The sequence below is a fragment of the Procambarus clarkii genome, chromosome 39 (genome assembly GCF_040958095.1).
Source record: "Procambarus clarkii isolate CNS0578487 chromosome 39, FALCON_Pclarkii_2.0, whole genome shotgun sequence".
Classification (NCBI taxonomy): Eukaryota; Metazoa; Arthropoda; class Malacostraca; order Decapoda; family Cambaridae; genus Procambarus; species Procambarus clarkii.
Genome location: NC_091188.1, coordinates 24,083,895 through 24,109,707, shown reverse-complemented (window position 1 = coordinate 24,109,707; position 25,813 = coordinate 24,083,895). Strand labels below are relative to the sequence as shown.

The 25,813-nt window shown below is 47.4% G+C and overlaps 1 protein-coding gene across 1 annotated transcript in view; it reads right to left on the bottom strand.

The window, feature by feature from the left end:
- LOC138372628 (apolipoprotein A-I-2-like) overlaps positions 1 to 25,813 on the bottom strand; it is a 42,369-nt gene that overhangs the window by 8,127 nt on the left and 8,429 nt on the right. The window contains exon 2 of the mRNA XM_069338122.1: positions 21,639 to 22,001. Coding sequence (XP_069194223.1) covers positions 21,639 to 22,001 — 363 coding nt within the window. The remainder of the gene's footprint in view (positions 1 to 21,638; positions 22,002 to 25,813) is intronic.

Here is a 25,813-nt window from a genome sequence, read left to right as displayed (position 1 = left end):
AGCCTCATCCACCGGCTGACACCCGAACCATCCTCCAGTAAGAAGTCGTGGTACAGTTACGAGAAGGTGAGCCCCGATCAAGCTGGTTCACAACTGTACTGCAAGTATTGTAGACTCTATGGAAATACCATAGACAAGTGTGGTAAGTCTCAATACAAGGGAACCACTGACCAACAAAGACCCAAACCAACTCCTCCTAAGTCCGGTAAGCCTGTGATGAATGTTGGTGTTAATGTTAATGATCTTTCTCTTTTCAGTAACCACCTGTATACTGGAACTGTCTCTGCCAACGGTTCAAATCCGGAGGGACGTTTCAAATTGAAGATCTTGAGGGACACAGCGGCTCTACAATCGATCATCTTGAAGTCGGCTGTGCCCAACATAGTCTACACCGGGGAAACAGTCTTCATCACTGACCTCACTGCTACCACACCATACCCTCTCGCCAGAGTCCACCTGGATTGTCCCTACGTGAACAGAGAAGTCCAAGTCGCCGTCAGGGAAAAGCCTTTTCCCATGCCTGGAGTGCAACTTCTCCTAGGCAACGACTTGGCAGAAGACCTGCAACCGACCAACCTGATCGTCATGGACAAACCCCAGGTGTGTAACTCTGTGCCAATAAACCCTATTCTTGAGTATGTTCCAGCAGAGGTTCAAGAGAGTGATGAAGTTTCTCCTCCGGTTCTCGTGACCACCCGTGCACAAGCCGCACGTCCACAGCCAGCTGACTCTACTGCTACCGCTGTCCCTCAAGACCCTCAGAAACTCCCCCCGCATCTGACCAAGTTGGAGTTCCGTAAGTTGCAGAGGGAAGATCTTACTTTAACACCATTGTTTTTCCAGGCTGAGACTCAACCCGACAGTATTCCTGGGTTCTTCCTAGAGAACGACTTGCTCTACCGCAGATATAGACCCAGTAAACTGAAGGAGGAGGACGATTGGGCCAACATCGAACAACTTGTGATTCCCACCAGCCTGCGGCCCACTATTCTACACCTGGCCCACGGAGCATTCTCCCACTACGGCTTCAACAAGACTTACCATGGGATTCGTCAAGACTACTACTGGCCAGGTATGGTAAATAACGTCAAACAGTACGTAAAACAGTGTCATACATGTCAGATGGCAGGCAAACCGAACGTCTCCATTCCCAGAGCACCACTGATTCCCATACAGGTGCCTGCGGAACCTTTCCACAGACTCATAATAGACTGTGTTGGTCCTTTACCTCGGACCAGTTCAGGTAACGCCTACATCCTAACCATCCTGTGTCCTACCACCAGATTTCCCATAGCAGTTCCAGTGAAGAACATCACGGCTGCTACGGTTATAAAACATCTATTGAAGATCTTCACTCAATACGGATTTCCCAGGGAGATTCAAAGTGACTGTGGCACCAACTTCACCAGTGATCTCTTCAAAAGGACACTGGAGGAGTTCAACATCAAACAGGTATTGTCCAGCCCCTATCATCCTGCTTCACAGGGTTCTCTTGAACGTAGTCATCAGACCATCAAAGCACTCTTGAAAAAGTTTTGTAGTGAAACCTCAAAGGATTGGGATAAGCAGATTGACCTAATAATGTGTATTTTCAGAAGTCTCCCCAATGAGTCCCTAGGAGTATCTCCTTATGAGATGCTCTACGGCCGTAAGTGCCGTACTCCCCTTAAGGCTTTCAAAGACTCTCTCAGAGATGCCACCTTCAGTGAGCATCAGAATGTGCCCCAGTTTCTTCAAAACCTTCAACACATTCTAGAGAGAGTCCACCGCTTTGCCCATGATAATCTATTGAAAGCCCAGGTGAGAATGAAGACTCATTACGACCAGACCAGCAAAGTAAGAAAATTCAAGCCGGGAGACTTCGTCCTTGCCTATTTCCCTATCCCAGGTTCACCTTTACAAAACAGATTTTCAGGACCCTACTGCGTCAAAGAGTGCAGAGGCAACAACACTTACGTCATAGAGACTCCAGATAGGCGGCGGAAGACCCAGCTGTGCCACGTCAACCTCCTGAAGCAATATAATGGTACTCCTCCCACTGTCTTGACTAACTATTCCACATTCACAGAACCCTACATCCACAGTGAGACCTTCCCAGCTTCTCCTCCCGAAAGCACTGACAAGGAGTCAGCGCTTTCTAATTCCGAAATCCTTAATGATCTTCCCAAATACTTTCAGGATAATCATAGTGCACCTCTCGTCAAGATCTTCAGAGAACATCAAGAGTTGTTCAGAGATGATCCCCAAGAGTGTAATGTTACCCAGCACGACATCCAACTGCTCCCCGACACCCGGCCGATTCGTCAACCCTTCTACCGAATCAGCCCGAGCAAGAAGGAAGTCATGCGTGCTGAGGTGCAATACCTCTTGGATCATGGACTGGCTACACCTTGTGAGTCCCCCTGGGCCTCACCCTGTATCTTGGTGCCCAAACCCCAAGGTAAGGTGCGGTTGTGCACTGACTATCGTAAACTGAACTCTGTCACTGTCAAGGATGCTTACCCCTTGCCAAGGATAGATGACATCCTTGATGCCATTGGTAGTGCCCAGTACTTGTCCCAAGTGGACTTGCTTAAGGGGTACTATCAAGTGTGTCTAACGGAGCGCGCTAAAGAGATATCTGCCTTCATCACTCCTTTTGGACTTTTCAGATATGAACGCCTTCCTTTCGGACTATGTAATGCCCCGGCCACCTTTCAAAGAGCTGTCAACCGTGTCATCCAGGGCTTGGATAACACATACGCCTACCTGGACGATATCGTCGTAGCCTCCAACTCCTGGAGTGAACATCTGCTCCAGCTGCGACGTCTGTTCTCAAAGCTCCTGACAGCCGGCCTCACCATCAACCTGGGCAAGTCCACTTTCGCGAAAGGTAAAGTGCGTTATCTGGGTCATGTTATTGGGAGTGGCAGCATAGCTTCGTTAGACTCACACACTCAAGCCATCCAACAGTATCCACAGCCTACCACCAGGAAGCAGCTCCTGCGCTTCCTTGGTCTTGCCTCTTACTACCGTAGGTTTGTGAAGAATTTCAGTACAGTCGCCACACCTCTAATTCTATTAACCAGTCCCAAGCAACGGTATAATTGGACCATACAGCAAACCGTTGCTTTTGAACAACTCAAATTCCTCCTCTGTTCTAACCCCATTCTCGCCTCTCCAGATATCACCAAGCCTTTCGTCCTTCATGTCGACGCCAGTGGTACCGGCGTTGGTGGTGTCCTGATGCAACAACGAGGCGAGGAGGTTCTACCTGTCAGCTACTACAGCTACAAACTGAAACCACACCAGAGGAACTACAGCACTATTGAAAAGGAGCTACTATCCATCGTCCTGAACCTCCAACACTTCGCTCCGTACCTACAAGGCGCCAGGTCTACCACCATCTTCTCAGACCACAACCCTCTCCGCTTCCTACATCAAGCCCAATTCACCAACCAGCGTCTTCTACGATGGGCTCTGTATTTACAAGACTTCAACCTGGAGATCCGCTATATCAAGGGTTCTGACAACACCATAGCCGATGCCCTCTCCAGAGTTTATGAAGTAGAAGCGACTCCATCCATTACTCCACCACATAACGACGTACTTCTTCCAGAACCGCAGGCTTCGGGGAAGAGTTGTGACAATAATCTCCTTCAAGAGATTGAGCCTGCTCTTCCCTCCACAAACACGTCGTTGAAATTATATAAAACGACTATGGAAGACATGTCCAACAACAACAACAACACCAGCAAGGCTTGCCAGGGTGAGCAAAACATATGCAGCCAGCCACCTGTTCGGACTCAAACCACCAAACTACATGTTGATCGCTACCGGCTCCGCTGATTGGTCGCCGGTCTGGCTGCACCTGCACTCGCCCCCCCATACTACTTGATGTCTGGGGTCGCCCCACCCTCATACCTCAGAATGTTCAGTGCTCTCGTTGTCACCACTCCTCCCAGCTAGACGCTAGCGTGTACTGAGAGAAGTGGTGGCTTAAAGCCAATATTCCAGCACCTCCCATTTACTTGTATATTGCACTTCTTGTTATTTTGTCTTAACGTAACTTTTCATTGTGTCATTTAAGTATTCTTATTATTTTGATTGATTGATTTTATTATACAAATTTGTTTGTGCATTTTATTCATGTTTTGATTTATTTAACGTAATTAAAATTTCATTGTTAAAGTTTACTTGTGTTTTGTGTGTCTTCTCCTTACCTTACCACAGACGAAGTTCCAGTTTTTTCTATTTTTTTTTATAACTATGTGACGAGGCCATACCCCTAGCCTTAAACAGCCGAACACCAACGCGTTACCGTCACAATATATATATATATATATATATATATATATATATATATGCATATATATATATGCATATATATATATTGTGACGGTAACGCGTTGGTGTTCGGCTGTTTCAAAAGCTAGGGGCATGGCCTCGTCACATAAAGTAAAAAAAAGAGAAAAGCTGGAACTTTCGTCTGTGGTAAGGTAATGGGAAGACACACAAAACACAAGTAAATTTAACAATGAAATTTTAATTACGTTAGAAAAGCAAGACATTAATAAAATTGAGCATAAAAAATGTAACAGATAAATCAACAAACAAAATAATAAGAATAATCACTGGCAAATGAAAAGTTACGTTAAGACAAGTGAGTAATAGCAAAGTAAATAGTGCAGGAATATTGGCTTCAAGCTGCTACCTCCCTTAGTACACGTAAGCCAAGGCTTAGTCTACCAATGAGACGTGTCAACTGTGTGGAGCACTAAGATATTCTGCCTTCCCTAGGTCGCTGTAGCCCAGACATCAACTCGTGGTGGCGGGTGGTGGGGCAGGTGCGACTGGGCACCAGCCAATCAGCGACAGGCAGGCGATGGACAAGCAGTTTGTCGGTTAACGGTGGCGGAGGCGAGCAGGTGCGCCGGTGGGCTGGATACGTTTTGCTCTCTGGGCAAAACGTTTTGGTGATACTTGTTGGATATATCTTCTATATTATTTGTTAATGGGACGTACTTTGGAGGGAAGAGCAGGCTCAATCTCTCTTGAAAGAGATTATCGTCACAACTCTCCCCCGAAGCCTGCGGTTTTGGAAGAAGTACGTCGTTATGTGGTGGAGTAATAGGTGGAGTTGCTTCTACTTCATAAACTCTGGAGAGGGCATCGGCTATGATGTTGTCAGAACCCTTGATATAGCGGATCTCCAGGTTGAAATCTTGTAAATATAAAGCCCATCGTAGAAGACGTTGAGTTTAGAAGGGGGCGTGCTGCAGGAGGTGTAGGGTGGTGTGGTCCGTGTTGATGGTAGACCGAGCACTTTTCAGGTGTGGAGTAAAGTGCTGGAGCTTCAGGATGATGAAGAGTAGCTCCTTGCCAATTGTTCCGTAGTTCCTTGTAGCAGTAGTCGCTGACAGGTGTATTCTCCTCGCCTCGTTGCTGCATCACGACACCACCAACGCCGGTACCACTGGCGTCGATATGGAGGATGAAGGGCTTATCTGACGAGGTGAGAGTGGAATTAGAATATGGCAAAGGAGCACTATTATGGTCCTGAAAATGGTTGGGAATATCAGTATGGATTTTTGAATTAGAAAGCGCCGACTCCTTGTCAGTGCTTTCGGGAGGAGAAGCAGGGAAGGTCTCACTGTGGATGTATGGTTCTGTAAAAGCAGAGTAGTTTAGCATGACAGTGGGAGGAGTACCATTATATAGCTTCAGGAGGTTGACGTGGCACAGCTGGGTCTTCCGCCGCCTATCTGGAGTCTCTAGAACGTAGTTATGGTTGTTTCTGCACTCCTTGATGCGGTAGGGTCCTGAAAACTTGTTTTGTAAAGGAGAACTTGGGATAGGGAAGTAAGCGAGCACAAAGTCTCCCGGCTTAAATTTCCTTACTTTGCTGGTCTGGTCGTAATGAGTCTTCATCCTCTCCTGTGCTTTCAATAGATTATCATGGGCAAACCTGTGGACTCTCTCTAGAATGTGTTGAAGGTTTTGAAGAAACTGGGGCACATTCTGATGCTCACTGAAGGTGGCATCACGTAGAGAGTCTTTGAAAGCCTTGAGGGGAGTACGGCACTTACGTCCGTAGAGCATCTCATAAGGAGATACTCCTAGGGACTCATTGGGAAGACTTCTATAAATATGCATTATCAGATCTATTTGCTTATCCCAATCCTTAGAGGTTTCACTACAAAACTTTTTCAGGAGTGCTTTAATAGTCTGATGACTACGCTCAAGAGAACCCTGTGAAGCAGGATGATAGGGGCTGGACAATACCTGTTTGATGTTGAACTCCTCCAGTGTCCTTTTGAAGAGATCACTGGTGAAGTTGGTACCACAGTCGCTCTGAACCTCCCTGGGAAATCCATACTGGGTGAAGATCTTCAATAAGTGCTTCACAACCGTAGCAGCCGTAATGTTCTTCACTGGAACTGCTATGGGAAATCTGGTGGTAGGACACAGGATGGTTAAGATATAGGCGTTACCTGAACTGGTCCGAGGTAAAGGACCAACACAGTCTATAATAAGTCTGTGGAAAGGTTCCGCAGGCACCTGTATGGGAATCAGTGGCGCTCTGGGAATAGAGATGTTCGGTTTACCTGCCATCTGACATGTATGACACTGTTTTACGTACTGTTTGACGCTATTTACCATACCTGGCCAGTAGTAGTCTTGACGAATTCCATGGTAAGTCTTGTTGAATCCGTAGTGGGAGAGTGCTCCGTGGGCCAGATGTAGAATAGTGGGCCGCAGGCTGGCAGGAATCACAAGTTGTTCGACGTTGGCCCAATCGTCCTCCTCCTTCAGTTTACTGGGTCTATATCTGCGGTAGAGCAAGTCGTTCTCTAGGAAGAACCCAGGAATACTGTCGGGTTGAGTCTCAGCCTGGAAAAATAATGGTGTTAAGGTAAGATCTTCCCTCTGTAACTTACGGAACTCCAACTTGGTCAGATTCGGGGGTAGTTTCTGAGGGTCTTGAGGGACAGCGGTAGCAGTAGAGTCAGCTGGCTGTGGTCGTGCGGCTTGTGCACGGGTGGTCACTAAAACCGGAGGAGAAACTTCATCACTCTCTTGAACCTTTGCTGGAACATACTCAAATATAGGGTTATCTGGCACAGAGGTAAACACCCGGGGTTTGTCCATGACGATCAGGTTGGTCGGTTGCAGGTCTTCTGCCAAGTCGTTGCCTTGGAGAAGTTGCACTCCAGGCATGGGAAAAGGCTTTTCCCTGACGGCGACTTGGACTTCTCCGTTCACGAAGGGACAATCCAGGTGGACTCTGGCGAGAGGATAAGGAGTGGTAGCAGTGAGGTCAGTGATGAAGACAGTTTCTCCGGTGTAGGCGATGTTGGGCACAGCCGACTTCAAGATGATCGATTGAAGAGCCGCTGTGTCCTTCAAGATCATCAATTTGAAACGTCCCTCCGGATTTGAACCGTTGGCAGAGACAGTTCCAGTATACAGGTGGTTACTGAAAAGAGAAAGATCATTAACATGAACACCAACATTCATCACAGGCTTACCGGACTTAGGAGGAGTTGGTTTGGGTTTTTGCGTGTCGGTGGTTCCTTTGTATTGAAACTTACCACACTTATCTATGGTTTGTCCATAGAGTCTACAATACTTGCAGTACAATTGCGAGCCAGCTTGATCGGTACTCACTTTCTCGTAACTGTACCACGATTTCTTACTGGAGGATGGTTCTGGTGTCAGCCGGTGGATGAGGCTGTAAGTGTCAGCCGACTTAGCACACTTCAGGTAGTCGGTTTCTTCTTTATCTGCTAAATATAGACGGACAGGAGGCGGCACACGCCTCAAGAATTCTTCAACTAGCATCAGGTTGACGAGTTCTGTAAAAGTAGAGACATGTGCTGCTTCCAGCCATTTCATAAAATATCTCCGTTTGGTGTTAGCAAACTTGAGAAAGGTAGTGGTACTTGCCTTCAGGTGGTCACGGAATTTCCTTCGATAACTTTCGGTGGAGAGAAGGTAGGCGTCCAACACTGCTTGTTTCAGAGTCTGGTAGTCATTCTCAGACGCCAAAGTACTGAGTGTGACTGCAGCTCTACCTGTAAGATGTACTCTGAGAAGTGTGGCCCATTGGTCGGCAGGCCAACTAAGTTGATTAGCAAGGGTTTCAAAGGTGGTAAAAAACACGTCAACTTCTGTTTCTACAAATGATGGCATTAACTTACTTGCATGTGATATATTAAAACTGATGGGAAGATTGGCAGTAGCTTGCTGGCGTTGAGCGAGGTGTGAAGTTTCCAACGCGAATTCTCGTTGACGACACTCTATAGCCAGAGTAACTTGTTGTTTGTCATGTTCGTGTTGCATCTCCAACTCGCGTCGTTTTGTGTCAAGCTGTACTCGTTCCCGCTCACGGAGTATTGCAACCTCACGTTCCTTGAGGGCGATTTCACGTTCTTGTTCTTCCTTCCTCAAGGCAGCCTCACGTTCTTGTTCTTCCCTTTGTATGGCAGCTGCTTCTCTTTGCTGCTCGAGGGCTTCCCTTTGCTGCTCACGTTCAATCTTGGCCAGCTCTAGTTTGAGTTTCATCGTTGCCAAATCAGTTTTATCTGCAATATAGTAAGTTTCATGAGTTTCAGAGTCTATCTTACCTTGCTCTAAGAAATGATCCAGTAACAGGTTGTGTATTTTACTCTTGTTGGCTTGGTAGGGAACTGTTAGTTGATACTCATGTGCAAGAGTTTGTAATTCAGCCCTCTTGGCATGACTTAAAGTCCCTATTGCACCTGCTGGATCTGCACGGAAAGCTTGGAGACGAAACATGATGAAATTAGCAAATAAATGCACAACGAATATACAGTTGTGATATAGTGAATGTCAGAAACAGGACAACGTGGCAACTGGTACCTATCCTGTGGAATCTTTAACAATTAAAGTTAAGTACAAGATGTTAAATGATTAATTAAATCAAGGTCGCAGGAAATCTTGTACCCGGTACTCATGTAAGAGGATAAGGGCAAGAAAATCCTACTAAACAAGTGAAACTGAGTTTCTAAAAGAAATGAAACAGTTAATTGCCTCAAAAGTAAAATTGGTAGTCCATGGATGTAGGCATACCTTGCCGAGTCTCTATAGGACATAAGCAAGTTTTCCCACTGAAATAAATATGATACTTACAGAATTAGCGAACTTTTGTGCTCTGAAAAAGAAAGCTAATTCCCTACCAATGTATGTATCATCATCTCTGACTGACGTGTAGGGGTGCGAGGTGTCAACTGGTGACGAGAACTGCTGCTGAGGTCCCAATTCAGCAACTAAGGTTCGTGCTAGAGGAACTATGGCCCTCTTTGTCCTCCTACTGTCAGATTGCAGAAGATTAGGTGCACTTGACCCGGGGGCAGATCACAGTACCAGGGTACCAATATGATGATCTGTCGAAAATATGAGAAATATCCAAGGGACAAAATATGGTAAACACGAGTAATAACACGGAGGGAGAGATGACCAATTAAGAGTATGACTGAGGCCTACAGTCACCACGTAATCCAAAGTTGTCTCACCTTCACTATATGCTACTCTCGGAATGCACAATACACACAGCACCATATAAAAATGAAATTGAATATGAAAAATAGTAAAAGCTACGTTACCAAAGCCAAATACGCTTACCATAAATTACTACTTGGCACCAGTACCTGAGTGAAGCTCCTAGGGCAGTCCCCCACTTTATGTGACGGTAACGCGTTGGTGTTCGGCTGTTTCAAAAGCTAGGGGCATGGCCTCGTCACATAAAGAAAAAAAAGAGAAAAGCTGGAACTTTCGTCTGTGGTACTTGGCTTATTAGGCAAATCGGGCCTTGCATAGTAGGCCGAGAAGTGCATTCTGGCTACTAGGTACGACATATATATATATATATATATATATATATATATATATATATATATATATATATATATATATATATTTATATATATATATTTATATATATATATGTCGTACCTAGTAGCCAGAACGCACTTGTCAGCCTACTATGCAAGGCCAAATTTGCCTAATAAGCCAAGTTTTCCTGAATTAATATATTTTCTCTAATTTTTTTCTTATGAAAAGATAAAGCTACCCGTTTCATTATGTATGAGGTCAATTTTTTTTTTATTTTAGTTAAAATCAACGTAGATATATTACCGAACCTAACCAACCCTACCTAACCTAACCTAACCTATCTTTATAGGTTAGGTTAGGTTAGGTAGCCGAAAAAGTTAGGTTAGGTTAGGTTAGGTAGGTTAGGTCGTCGAAAAACAATTAATTCATGAAAACTTGGCTTATTAGGCAAATCTGGCCTTGCATAGTAGGCCAAAAAGTGCGTTCTGGCTACTAGGTACGACATATATATATATATATATATATATATATATATATATATATATATATATATATATATATATATATTGGAGCGGAGTCTTGAGGTGGGTAGAATATAGTTGTGCATTAATTGGCTGTTGATTGCTGGTGTTGACTTCTTAATGTGTATATATATACACATTATATATATATATATATATATATATATATATATATATATATATATATATATATATATATATATATATATATATATATATATATATAGTATATATATATATATATATATATATATATATATATATATATATATATATATATATATATTTATATATATATTCTACTATTATTAGTAGAATATATCTATATTCTACTAATATAATATACTGTATTCTACTATTTAAATAATGGTTAATTATATGAAATGGACAAGCTTAGCTGTCACTGGAGAATGTGGCGAGGTTAACAAGGAATGGACACGTGGATCACGTGGTCTGGGTCGTATCTTGCACCTCGTGGTATTGGCACCCTCGTGTGTCATGTTCAACCAGTCAAGCTGCGCTAATGTCTCACGCAGTCGCTATTCCGCCTGCCAGAATGTTACATTGTAAATACTGCAAAACAACATCTACCTTGTAGATATGACATAATTAATAGTAATTAATTAATATTAATAGACCGTTACCCGTTACGGGTGATTAACTCTGCAAGATAACCGGTTAATAAATAAAATAACATGATATAGCGACACATGAAATATTAACCGGTAACCTGAACTTCAGCACTTTCCAATGATTTAGCGAAGTCATGTCAGAGATTAGCAGCACTAACACAGGTCGTGGCCCTATACAACATGACCAGCGAGAGCTGCCGCTGCTCCATCGTGGCCTCCACCTCCTTCCCCGATTTTTATGATGCGTTTTAATTGAGTACCGGAAGGAGGGGTATTATTTAGTTTATTTAATTACCCACAATTTAGTTTAATTTAGAGAATTACGTTTTTGACATATTCAATCCTGAGACTCATGGTGTCTTTAGATTTAAATTAACTAATAAGGTTTGGGTCAGTCCACGAGACACAACACTGCCTCACAACAGTCCACGAGACACAACACTGCCCCACAACAGTCCACGGGACACAACACTTCCCCACAACAGTCCACGAGACACAACACTGCCTCACAACAGTCCACGAGACACAACACTGCCCCACAACAGTCCACGGGACACAACACTTCCCCACAACAGTCCACGAGACACAACACTGCCCCACAACAGTCCACGGGACACAACACTGCCTCACAACAGTCCACGGGACACAACACTTCCCCACAACAGTCCACGAGACACAACACTGCCCCACAACAGTCCACGGGACACAACACTGCCTCACAACAGTCCACGGGACACAACACTGCCTCACAACAGTCCACGGGACAACACTGCCTCACAACAGTCCACGGGACACAACACTGCCTCACAACAGTCCACGGGACAACACTGCCCCACAACAGTCCACGGGACACAACACTGCCTCACAACAGTCCACGGGACACAACACTGCCTCACAACAGTCCACGGGACAACACTGCCTCACAACAGTCCACGGGACACAACACTGCCCCACAACAGTCCACGGGACACAACACTGCCTCACAACAGTCCACGGGACAACACTGCCCCACAACAGTCCACGGGACACAACACTGCCTCACAACAGTCCACGGGACAACACTGCCCCACAACAGTCCCCGGGACACAACACTGCCCCACAACAGTCCCCGGGACACAACACTGCTTCACAGCAGTCCACGGGACACAACACTGCCCCACACAGTGTAGGTAAATACATCACTGTGTGGTCATGTTCCTCAGTGAACGCCTACCTTACCTTGCTGTTACCTTGACATGATTTCGGGACTTAGCGTCACCTCTGACCGGCCGCTCCTCAACCACGCCTCCTTGTTGCTGGACTGGTCAACCTGGCCTATACACGTTCTCCCCAAGGCATGTTCTCCCCAAGGCATGTTCTCCCCAAGACATATTCTCCCCAAGACATGTTCTCCCCAAGACATGTTCTCCCCGAGACATGTTCTCCCCTAGACATGTTCACAGGAGAGAGGGTTGGGCCTGGGGTGGTGCAGGGGGGTGAGTGCAACAAGGACCTCCTGCCACAATACACTGTGCACAAATATATGAAACTTTGGAGAGTTAGGGCGCGGCGCGTGTGGCCGCGCCGGCCAATATGCTTCCAAAATGGAATTTCAGAAACGGTCCATAAAAATAGTAGTAAAAGTTTTATCTACTCGAAAAAGCACTTGGATGGAGTGGAGTCCTCGCAGGACTGAGCAGTTGTCGGGAGCAGTGTGGAGCACCACGCACGCACGCACGCCCGTGATCACTCATGCAGGCACGTACACATGCACGCAAGCACGCACGCACGCACGCACGCACACACTCACATTCTCACACATCCAGGGCTGTGAAGGTTTCAGTGACTACATAACATGTACCATAACAATTGGGGGACAAAATCTTATAGTAGAAGTCATACATAACCCACCACCAAATGACAGAAGACCCAGACAGGAATTTGATAGAAACAACATGGCTACCATAAATATAATAGAGAGAGCAGCTTCTGTAGCTAGTAGGAACGCATCCAGACTATTAATCATGGGAGACTTCAACCAATAGAGGCCCACATGGTGGACCAGACACATGGAGAGCTAAGCTGCTGGACGTGGCAACAGGAAATTTTTTAAGCCATCACATCAAGGTACCGACAAGAATATGTGGGGAAGATGACCCAGCCATGCTTGATCTGATATTGCCCTAAATGAGTGGGATATAAGTTGAAGTTAAGTTGGAAGCATCCTTGGGAATGAGTGATCACAGTGTACTGATATTTGAGTACTTGGTAGAGCTATGAGTAATCTCCCCCCACCCCCACCCCCTCACCCCAAATGAACTAGAAAACAAGGGCTGGCGTACCGAAAGAGAAATTATGAGGAGATGAGAAAATTCCTAAGAGAAATACCATAGGACACACAACTCAGAACTAAGTTCGTACAAGACAGATGGACTACGTCTCCCAAAAGTGTCAGGAGGCAGTAAATAAGTTTATCCCGGCCCAAAAGAAAACAAATGAAACTTAACATTAATCCATGGTTGAATTAATATGGCATGTATGAAAGCCAAGGAAAGGAACAAAAGGGCGTGGAGGAACTTCCAAAATAACAGAACACCTCAAAGCATAGAGAAATACCAGAGAGGCAGAAACGAGTATGCCAGTGTGAGAAGAGAAGCAGAGACACAGTATGAAAATGATATAGCAAATAAAGCTAAGACCGAAACAAAACTGCTCCACAGTCACATCAGGAGGAAAACAACAGTGAGAGATCAGGTAATGAAACTTGAAACGGGTGAGGACAGGTACACAGAGAAAGACAAAGAGGTATATGATGACCTCAACAAGAGATTCCAGAAGGTCTTCACAATAGAACGAATAAAGTCCCTGAGGTAGGAGAAGTGGCAATAAACCAAGAGGCCTTGGAAGGGTTGGAAATTACCAGATATGAGGTTAAGAGGCATCTGTTGTTCCGGACGGAATCTCACCATGCGTATTGAAAGACTGTGCAGAAGTATTTTGTTTGCCACTCCATGGTGTATAGCAGATCACTGGAGAAGGAAGACGTACCAGAAATATGGAAGTCGGCTAATATAGTCCCAACACACAAAAAGGGTGACATGCAAGAGGCAGTGAATAACAGGCCAGTGTCCTTAACTTGTGTACCATGTCATCGTCACTGTTCCTCCAGAGTGTACTTCCTCGTGTCATTGCTCCTCCAGGGTGTTCCTCCTGTTACTGCTCCTCCAGGGTGTTCCTTTCTGTCACTGCTCCTCCAGGGTGTTCTTCCTGTCACTGCTCCTCCAGGGTGTTCCTCCTATCACTGCTCCTCCAGGGTGTTCCTCCTGTCACTGCTCCTCCAGGGTGTTCTTCCTGTCACTGCTCCTCCAGGGTGTTCCTCCTGTCACTGCTCCTCCAGGGTGTTCTTAATGTCACTGCTCCTCCAGGGTGTTCCTCCTGTCACTCCTCCAGGGTGTTCCTCCTGTCACTGCTCCTCCAGGGTGTTCCTCCTGTCACTGCTCCTCCAGGGTGTTCCTCCTATCACTGCTCCTCCAGGGTGTTCCTCCTGTCACTGCTCCTCCAGGGTGTTCTTCCTGTCACTGCTCCTCCAGGGTGTTCCTCCTATCACTGCTCCTCTAGGGTGTTCTTCCTGGCACTGCTCCTTCAGGGTGTTCTTCCTGTCACTGCTCCTCCAGGGTGTTCCTCCTATCACTGCTCCTCCAGGGTGTTCCTCCTATCACTGCTCCTCCAGGGTGTTCCTCCTATCACTGCTCCTCCAGGGTGTTCCTCCTATCACTGCTCCTCCAGGGTGTTCTTCCTGGCACTGCTCCTTCAGGGTGTTCTTCCTGTCACTGCTCCTCCAGGGTGTTCTTCCTGTCACTGCTCCTCCAGGGTGTTCTTCCTGTCACTGCTCCTCCAGGGTGTTCCTCCTGTCACTGCTCCTCCAGGGTGTTCTTCCTGTCACTGCTCCTCCAGGGTGTTCCTCCTGTCACTGCTCCTCCAGGGTGTTCTTCCTGTCACTGCTCCTCCAGGGTGTTCCTCCTGTCACTGCTCCTCCAGGGTGTTCTTCCTGTCACTGCTCCTCCAGGGTGTTCCTCCTGTCACTCCTCCAGGGTGTTCCTCATGTCACTGCTCCTCCAGGGTGTTCCTCCTGTCACTGCTCCTCCAGGGTGTTCCTCCTATCACTGCTCCTCCAGGGTGTTCCTCCTGTCACTGCTCCTCCAGGGTGTTCTTCCTGTCACTGCTCCTCCAGGGTGTTCCTCCTATCACTGCTCCTCTAGGGTGTTCTTCCTGGCACTGCTCCTTCAGGGTGTTCTTCCTGTCACTGCTCCTCCAGGGTGTTCCTCCTATCACTGCTCCTCCAGGGTGTTCCTCCTATCATTGCTCCTCCAGGGTGTTCCTCCTATCACTGCTCCTCCAGGGTGTTCCTCCTATCACTGCTCCTCCAGGGTGTTCTTCCTGGCACTGCTCCTTCAGGGTGTTCTTCCTGTCACTGCTCCTCCAGGGTGTTCTTCCTGTCACTGCTCCTCCAGGGTGTTCTTCCTGTCACTGCTCCTCCAGGGTGTTCCTCCTGTCACTGCTCCTCTTGGGTGTTCTTCCTGTCACTGCTCCTCCAGGGTGTTCCTCCTATCACTGCTCCTCTAGGGTGTTCTTCCTGGCACTGCTCCTTCAGGGTGATCTTCCTGTCACTGCTCCTCCAGGGTGTTCCTCCTATCACTGCTCATCCAGGGTGTTCCTCCTATCACTGCTCCTCCAGGGTGTTCCTCCTATCACTGCTCCTCCAGGGTGTTCCTCCTATCACTGCTCCTCCAGGGTGTTCTTCCTGGCACTGCTCCTTCAGGGTGTTCTTCCTGTCACTGCTCCTCCAGGGTGTTCTTCCTGTCACTGCTCCTCCAAGGTGTTCTTCCTGTCACTGCTCCTCCAGGGTGTTCCTCCTGTCACTGCTCCTCCTGGGTGTTCTTCCTGTCACTGCTCCTCCAGGGTGTTCTTCCTGTCACTGCTCCTCCAGGGTGTTCCTCCTGTCACTGCTCCTCCAGGGTGTGCCTCCTGTCACTGCTCCCCCAGGGTGTTCCTCCTATCACTGCTCCTCCAGGGTGTTCCTCCTATCACTGCTCCTCCAGGGTGTTCCTCCTATCACTGCTCCTCCAGGGTGTTCTTCCTGTCACTGCTCCTCCAGGGTGTTCCTCCTATCACTGCTTCTCCAGGGTGTTCCTCCTATCACTGCTCCTCCAGGGTGTTCTTCCTGGCACTGCTCCTCCAGGGTGTTCCTCCTGTCATTGCTCCTCCAGGGTGTTCCTCCTGTCACTGCTCCTCCAGGGTGTTCCTCCTATCACTGCTCCTCCAGGGTGTTCCTCCTGTCACTGCTCCTCAAGGGTGTTCCTCCTATCACTGCTCCTCCAGGGTGTTCCTCCTGTCACTGCTCCTCCAGGGTGTTCCTCCTATCACTGCTTCTCCAGGGTGTTCTTCCTGGCACTGCTCCTTCAGGGTGTTCTTTTTGTCACTGCTCCTCCAGGGTGTTCTTCCTGGCACTGCTCCTCCAGGGTGTTCTTCCTGGCACTGCTCCTCCAGGGTGTTCCTTCTATCACTGCTCCTCCAGGGTGTTCCTCCTGTCACTGCTCCTCCAGGGTGTTTCTCCTGTCACTGCTCCTCCAGGGTGTTCCTTCTATCACTGCTCCTCCAGGGTGTTCTTCCTGGCACTGCTCCTCCAGGGTGTTCTTCCTGGCACTGCTCCTCCAGGGTGTTTCTCCTGTCACTGCTCCTCCAGGGTGTTCCTCCTGTCACTGCTCCTCCAGGGTGTTCTTCCTGTCACTGCTCCTCCAGGGTGTTCTTCCTGGCACTGCTCCTCCAGGGTGTTCCTCCTGTCACTGCTCCTCCAGGGTGTTCCTCCTGTCACTGCTCCTCCAGGGTGTTCCTCCTGTCACTGCTCCTCCAGGGTGTTCCTCCTGTCACTGCTCCTCCAGGGTGTTCCTCCTGTCACTGCTCCTCCAGGGTGTTCCTCCTATCACTGCTCCTCCAGGGTGTTCCTCCTATCACTTCTCCTCCAGGGTGTTCCTCCTGTCACTGCTCCTCCAGGGTGTTCCTCCTGTCACTGCTCCTCCAGGGTGTTCCTCCTGTCACTGCTCCTCCAGTGTGTTCTTCCTGGCACTGCTCCTCCAGGGTGTTCTTCCTGGCACTGTTCCTCCAGGGTGTTCCTCCTGTCACTCCTCCTCCAGGGTGTTCCTCCTATCACTCCTCCTCCAGGGGTGTACTTCCTGTCACTGCTCCTCCAGGGTGTTCCTCCTATCACTCCTCCTCCAGGGTGTACTTCCTGTCACTGCTCCTCCAGGGTGTTCCTCCTATCACTCCTCCTCCAGGGTGTACTTCCTGTCACTGCTCCTCCAGGGTGTTCCTCCTATCACTGCTCCTCAAGGGTGTTCCTCTTGATACTGTGGCTTTTCATTAATTCTTTATTCATGTTTTCGATTTTTAAATTTTCCTCTTCATTATTTAATTTTCGCTTCCTCGGCTTCTCTCTCGTTTATATTATTTTCTCATATCTATTCAGTTTTCCTTTACTCCCATCTGTGCCTCTCTCCCTTTGCTTCATTCATATTCCCTCCCACCCTCCATCACTCGTTTTGTCTTCCCTCCTCCCTCTATTAAACCCTTACTCCCTCTGTTTTCTGTCACTCTTCCCGGTCCGCCTTCCTCCATACATCATATATATATATATATATATATATATATATATATATATATATATATATATATATATATATATATATATATATATATCTCTATCTCTCTCTCTCTCTCTCTCTCTCTCTATCTCTCTCTCTCTCTCTCTCTCTCTCTCTCTCTCTCTCTCTCTCTCTCTCTCTCTCTCTCTCTCTCTCTCTCTCTCTCTCTCTCTCTTTCTCTCTCTCTCTCTCTCTCTCTTTCTCTCTCTCTTTCTCTCTCTCTCCCCTCATATCTTCCCTCTGCCACACATCCTATTATTTCCGCCATCAAAACAATCCCCAACATTGAGAACAGTGTTATGAATCCCCACAAGCTAATCCAGATTGATGAAGCGGATTATTGAAGTGGAAAAAACTAAATACCGGATACTGTTGACTGCAAACGTGGGGAGAGAATCCGCATTTTATTAAGAAAGTAAATTTACCAAGAGAGAAAACAGTGCCAATCACCTGAATGTAGCGGCTGTGGATATAAACAGGGTTTGTTGGGTATTTTGACCTGTAATTTGTGTACTCGCCTATTTGTACTCGCCTATTTGTGCCTGCATGATCGAGCATTGACTTTTGGATTCCGCCTTTCGAGCCATTGGTTGTTCACAGCAAGCACTCCGGTCCTATTTCCCTATCATATCTACTTTTAAAATTATAAATACAATTTGCTTCCACAACCTGCTCCCTAAGTGCATTCCATTTTTCCACTACTTTCCCGCTAAAAGAAAACGTCTTAACATCTCTGTGACTCTTGTGAGTATCCAGTTTCAATACATGTTCCCTCGTTCTGTTATTATTCCGTGTGAACATTTCGTCTATTTCCACTCTGTCCATCCCCCCTAAGTATTTTATACGTTCCTGTCATATCCTCCCGTTCCCTTCTTTTTTCTAGTGTCGTAAGACCCAGTTCCTTCAGGCGCTCTTCATACCCCATCCCTCATAACGGTGGGACTAATCTTGTTGCTAACTTCTGAACCTTTCCAATTTCCTTATGTGTTTCTTCAGGTAATGACTCCATGATGGTGCGGCATACTCCAAGACTGGCCTCACATAGGCAGTGTAAAGAACCCAAAATACCTCCTTCCTTAGGTTTCTGAATGATGTTCAATCCTTTGCTAGTGTAGAGTACATTGCTGTCGATATCCTATTTGCATGTGCCTCAGGAGTTAGATTAGGTGTTACGTCCACGCCCAGATCTCTTTCTCGAGTCGTCACAAGTAGGCATTTCCCCTTCATTGTGTACTGTCCCTTTGGTCTCCTATTACCTAATCCCATTTCCATAACTTTACATTTGCTCGTGTTGAACTCCAGTAGCCATTTCTCTGACCATCCCCGCAACCTGTTCAAGTTCTCTTGGAGGATCCTACAATCCTCATTTGTCACAACTCTCCTAACCAACTTTGCGTCATCCATGAACATCGACATGTAGAACTCTACTCCTGTAAACATGTCATTTAACGTATATCTATATAAATAAAAATGGAAATGTTTGTTTGTTCAAAATCGTTAATCTCCGAAAGTTGTTCACCGATTGCTTTGAAATTTTCACATAACGTTCCATTCGCATCCGGCTAGTTTTTTATATACATACTATATAGATGTCACGTCTGTGGCGGTAAAAAAAACATGCTTTTTCTGAAAAACTGTGTTTTACATGTGTTTTTCATGTGAAGGAAATCTTCGAAACCTCTTTACCGATTGCTTTGAAATTTTGACACAACGTTGCATTCGAATTGGTACATCGTTTTATATATCTACTATATACAAGCTTCACCTGTGACAGGAAAAAAAATCCTTTTTTTTTTAAAAAACAGTGCCATCTGTTGGACGTAAGAGCAACACACGCTGTAATCTCCGAAAGTTCTTCACCGATTGCTTTGAAATATTGACACAATGTTGCATTCGAATAGGCGCGTCTTTCTATATACCTACTATATTGATGCCACACCTGTGACAGGTAAAAACATGCATTTTTGAATAAGAGCGCCATCTGTTGCTCATAATAGCAACATGCGCGCTATACTAAATATGTCACGAATTCCATTTCAATGATTCCGATTGCATTGCTAAATTTTATTTTCATAGATTTCGATTTATTTTATTTTTTAATGAATTATTTTGTGTGACATTGTGATGGAATTGAGCTGTAATGTTTACCATACCGTGCACTTCGTAAGTATAAGTATAGATGCCACACCTGTGACAGGTAAAACTATACTTTTCTTGAAAAACAGCGCCATCTGATACATGTAAGTGCCACACACATGCTATACTAAATATGTTACAGTTCCATTTCAATGTTTCTGATTGCATTGATAAATTGAATTTTCATAGACTTTGAATATTTTTCATTTTGATTTAATTATTTTGTGTGAATTGGGTTGGAATTGAGCTGAATTGTTTACAATACCGTTCATTTCTTCAGTATAGTTTATTTTTTATTTTTTCATTTTATTTTTTAACTGCTTTTCTTATATTGCAGTGATGGGAACATCAGATCACTTGATGTTCCCAATTTTCTGATGGGAACATCAGATTATTTGGGAAGACATCAGACGAGGGAGGGGGGAATGGTGGGGATGACGAGGAGACAGAAATGAGAGATGGTGGGGTGGACGAGGGGACAAGGGACGGGGTAATGGTGGGGAAGGACGAGGGGACGGGAATGTTTGGGATGGTGGGGACTAGGGGATGGGGGAATGGAGAATGGTGGGGAGGACAAAGGGACAGGGGAGTGGGGGCAAGGTGGGAAGGAAGAGGGGATGGTGGAGTGGGGAATTGTTGGGAGGCTGAGGAGACGGGTGAGAGGGGAATGGTGGGGAGGATTGTGGGACAAGGAATGTTGGTGTGGCTCAGCAACGCACATGCGTTGCTGAGCCACAGCAACACGTGACCGGGTACTGCTAGTTAGAAATAGAAATGGTCCCAGCATCGATCCTTGAGGTACTCCACTCGTTACTGTCAGCCAGTCCGACTTCTCGCCCCTTACCATAACTCTCTGGCTCTTTCCTGTTAGGAAGTTCCTTACCCATGGCTAGGGCCTTTTTTGCTTACTCCCGACTGCCTCAAGTTTGAATAGCAGTCTCATGTGCGGTACTGTATCAAAGATCTTTTGGTAGTCCAGAAATATGCAGTCTGCCCAACCTTCTCTGTCCTGTTTTATCCTCGTTATTTTATCATAGAATTCCAAAAGGTTTGTTAGGCAAAATTTCCCTTGCCAGAACCCATGTTGATGTTTGTTTACAAACTTAATGTTCTCTAGATGTGCAACCAGTCTTAGCCTAATTATTCTTTCAAGTATTTTACAGGGGATGCTTGTCAGTGATACAGGTCTATAGTTAAGTGCTTCCTCCCCATCCCATTCCTTGAAAATCGGTAAATTTGCCCTCTTCCAGCAATAGGCAATTCTCCCGATATAAGTGACTCATTAAAGATCCTTGCCAGAGGCACGCTCAGGGCCTGCACTGCCTCTTTATTATCCACGGTGATACTTTGTCTGGTCCAACTGCTTTAGTTGCATCTTGGTGTTGTCAACTGTTTCATTAACCCCTCTGCTGTCACCTCTATATATGTGTCTTTATCCTAGGGTAATCTCGTCTAACAATGGGAGCTGCTCAGGCTCGGTTGTGAACACTTCATTGAAGCTGGCATTCAGTGCTTCGCAGATTTCCTTGTCACTTTCTGTATATTCCTCCCCCCCTCTATTTTCCTTAGTCTTGTCACTTGGTCGTTCACCGTCATTTGTCTTCTTATGAGGCTGTGTAGTAATTTAAGTTGCTTTTTCGCTTTGATCGCAATATCTTTCTCATAATTTCTTTCCGATACTCTTCTTATGTTAATGTAATCATTCCTAGCTCTGTTGCATCTGATCTTGCTGTCCTCTGTCCATTGTCTTCTATACTTCCTCCACTCCCTTCTGCTTCCCATTTTTGCTTCCTGACACTGTCTATTAAACCATGGATTATTATATTTCATCTTACCTTTTTCCTTTACTTTTGGTATAAATCTCTCTTCGGCCTCCATGCATTTCCGCATGACTAGGTCCGTCATATCTTGGACTGTTTTTCCTCTAATTTCTTCCTCCCACAACACTTCTCCCAGATAGTCCCTTATCCTCCTGTAGTCCCCTTTCCTGTGGTCAACTTTCCTTTCCCAGACCTCTTGTCCCTTGGTCACATATATGAGTTCTATCATGTAGCCAAAGACTAGGATACAATGGTCACTGGCAGCTCGAGGTATTTCATAATCCAAATTCTCGATGTCTTCTGCTTTCTGAGTGAAAATCAGGTCTAATATGCTCGGTGTATCCCCTTCCATTTTCCCCTTGTGTCTTCCTTCACATGCTGTGTTAGGAAATTCCTGTCTATAACATCTACTAACTTTGCTCCCCATGTTTCTTCCCCGCCATGGGGATTCCTTGAGTCCCAATTTACCTCGCCATGATTTAGGTCCCCATGACCAGCAGTTTCGCTCTCATTCTGTGAGCTAATGTTGCTGCCCTCTGCAGTTCATCTATACATGCCCTGTATAGATGAACATACTCTTGCCTGGGCCTTCTGATGTTTGGGGGGGATTGTAGATTACCAAGATCACAATTTTCCTCCCATCTACTGTCAGAGTTCCAGGTATGGAGCTTGTGCGTTCATTGGAATCCCGATTTTCCAGGTCTTCAAACTTCCATTTCCGCTTTATTAGGAGTGCCACTCTCCCTCCCTGTTACTGTGTCCTTTAATTTTTTATCACCAGGTACCACTCTAGGAAGATTGCATCCGAGATCATACCATATATTTTAGTTTTCACTATTGCAACTATGCCTCACTAACTCTTTCTTTTATCTCTTGGGCTTTATTAGATACCCCATCAACATTGGTGTACTAAACCTTGAGACTTCTTGGAAACTCTGGTACCATAGTTCACCCCTTCTCTGCGGGACTGGGGGGATCAGGGGGTTTTCTGGGGGACGAATGGGGTCTGGGAGTGCCTGGGGGGCGAATGGGGTCTGGTCATTTTGAAAGGTAGGTAGGAAGGTCTCGGAAAGTAAGGCCTGGTAAGTAGGTCTGAGGTAGGAAGGACATACTGGGTCTGAAAATTTGGGAGAGTCTGAGAGGCATAGGGGGGTTGTGAGGTCGCTTGAGGCTGAGAGTCAGATAGAGGATGAGAGGTTGGGGGGGGGGGAGAAGGATAGAAGGGGTGGGGGGAAGAGGGGAGAATGGAGCATGGGTAGTGAGAGTGGAAGAGAGGTTGCATTAGTCAGGGGGGGCTCAGGGATAGATGTGGGCATTGGGGCAGAAAGGGAAAAAGAGGGAGATGGAGAAAGAGATGTGTGGGAGGCCAGAGTGTGTGTGTGTGGTGGTTGTGGTAGTGGAAGGCCAGGGTGTGTGTGGTGGTTGTGATAGTAATAGGTCAGGGTGTGAGTGGTGGTAGTGGGAGGCCAGGGTGTGTGTGGTGGTTGTGGTAGTGGGAGGCCAGGGGGTGTGTGGTGGTTGTGGTAGTGGGAGGCCAGGGGGTGTGTGGTGGTTGTGGTAGTGGGAGGCCAGGATGTGTGTGTTGTGGTTATGGTAGTGGTAGGCTAGGGTGTGTGTGTAGTAGTAGGCTAGCGTGTGTGTGATGGTTGTAGTAGTGGGAGGCCAGGGTGTGAATGATAGTTGTGGCAGGGGTGTGTGTGGTTGTTATGGGAGTTGTAGGCCAGGGTGTTAATGGAGGTTGTGGTAGTGGGAGGCCAGGGTGTTAGTGGTGGTTGTGATAGTGGGAGGCCAGGGTGTTTGTGGTGGTTGTGGTAGTGGGAGGCCAGGGTGTGTGTGTGCTGGTTGTGGTAGTGGGAGGCCAGGGTGTGTATGTGTGGTGGTTGTGGTAGTTAGAGGCCAGGGTGTGTGTGGTGGTTGTGGTAGACAGGGTGCCAGGGTGCGTGTGTGCTGGTTATGGTAGTGTGAGGCAAGAGTGTGTGTGGTGGTTGTGGTAGTGGGAGGCCAGGGTGGGTGTGTGTGTGGTGGTTGTGGTAGTGGGAGGCCAGGGTGGGTGTGTGTGTGGTGGTTGTGGTAGTGGGACCCCAGGGTAGGTGTGTGTGTGGTGGTTGTGGTAGTGGGAGGCCAGGGTGTGTGTGGTGGTTGTGGTAGTGAAAGGCAAGTGTGTGAATGGTGGTTGTGGGAGTGGGAGGCCAGGGGTGTGAATTCTAGTTGTAGTAGAGGTAGGCCTGGATGTGTGTTGTGGTTGTGGTAGTGTGAGGACAAGGTGTGTGTGGTGGTTGTGGGAATGATAGGCCTTGGTGTATGTGGTGGTAGTGGTTGTTGGAGGCCAGGCTGTGTGTGGTGGTTGTGGTAGTTGTACGCCAGGGTGCATGTGGTGGTTGTGGTAGTGGGAGGCCAAGGTGTATGTGGTGATTGTGGTAGTGGAGCAATGGGAGGCCTGGGTATGTGTAGTGGTTGTGGTAGTGGGATAGTTGGAGGCCAGGGTGTGTGTGGTGGATGTGGTAGTGGGAGGCCAGGGTGTGTGTGGTGGTTGTGGTAGTTGGTAGGCCAGGGTGTGTGTATGTGGTGGTTGTGGTAGTTGGAGGCCAGAGTGTGTGTGGTGGTTGTGGTAGTGGGAGGGCAGAGAGTGTGTTGTGATTGTGGTAGTTGGAGGCCAGGGTGTGTGTGGTGGTTGTGGTAGTGGGAGGCCAGGGTGTGTGTTGTTGTGGTAGTGGGAGGCCAGGGTGTGTGGTGGTTGTGGTAGTAGGGGGGCCAGGATGTGTGTGGTGGCTGTGGTAGTGTGAGCCCAGGGTGTGTGGTGGTTGTGGTAGTTGTAGATCAGGTTGTGTGTGTTTTGTGGTTGTGGTAGAGGGAGGCCAAGGTGTGTGTTGTTGTGGTACTTGGGAGGCCGGGGAGTGTGAGTGGGTTGTGGTAGTTGGAGGCCAGGGTGTGTGTGGTGGTTGTGGTAGTGGGAGGGCAGAGAGTGTGTTGTGATTGTGGTAGTTGGAGGCCAGGGTGTGTGTGGTGGTTGTGGTAGTGGGAGGCCAGGGTGTGTGTGTGGTGGTTGTGGTAGTGGGAGGCCAGGGTGTGTGTGTGGTGGTTGTGGTAGTGGGAGTCCAGGGTGTGTGGTAGTTGTGGTAGTGAGAGGCCAGGGTATGTGTGGTGGTTGTGGTTGGACAGGATGTGTGTGGTGGTTGTGATAATGGGAGGCCAGGGTGTGTGTAGTGGTTGTGGTAGTGGGAGGCCAGGGTGTGTGTGGTTGTTGTGGTAGTGCTAGGCCAGGGTGTGTGGTGGTTGTGGTAGTGGCTGGACAGGATGTGTGGTGGTTGTGGTAGTGGGAGGCCAGGATGTGTGGTGGTTGAGGTAGTGGGAGGCCAGGGTGTGTGGTGGTTGTGGTAGTGGGAGGCCAGGGTGTGTGGTGGTTGTGGTAGTGGGAGGCCAGGGTGTGTGGTGGTTGTGGTAGTGGGAGGCCAGGGTGTGTGTGGTGGTTGTGGTAGTGGGAGGCCAGGGTGTGTGGTGGTTGCGGTAGTGGGAGGCCAGGGTGTGTGGTGGTTGCGGTAGTGGGAGGCCAGGGTGTGTGTGGTGGTTGTGGTAGTGGGAGGCCAGGGTGTGTGGTGGTTGCGGTAGTGGGAGGCCAGGGTGTGTGTGGTGGTTGTGGTAGTGGGAGGCCAGGGTGTGTGGTGGTGGTTGTTGTGAGAGGCCAGGGTGTGTGTAGTGGTTGTGGTAGTGGGAGGCCAGGGTGTGTGGTGGTTGTGGTAGTGAGAGGCCAGGTTGTGTGTGGTGGTTGTGGTAGAGAGAGGCCAGGGTGTGTGTGGTGGTTGTGGTAGTGGGAGGCCAGGGTGTGTGTAGTGGTTGTGGTAGTGGGAGGCCAGGGTGTGTGGTGGTTGTGGTAGTTTGAGGCCAGGGTGTGTGTGGTAGTTGTGGTAGTGGGAGGCCAGGGTGTGTGGTGGTTGTGGTAGTGAGAGGCCAGGGTGTGTGTGGTGGTTGTGGGAGAGAGAGGCCAGGGTGTGTGTGGTGGTTGTGGTAGTGAGAGGCCAGGGTGTGTGTGGTGCTTGTGGAAGTGGGAGACAAAGGTGTGTGTGGTTGTTGTGGTAGTGCTAGGCCAGGGTGTGTGTGTTGGTTGTGGTAGTGAGAGGCCAGTGTGTGTGTGTGTATATGGTGGTTGTTGTAGTGGGGGGCCAGGATGTGTGTGTTGTGGTTGAGGTGGCGGG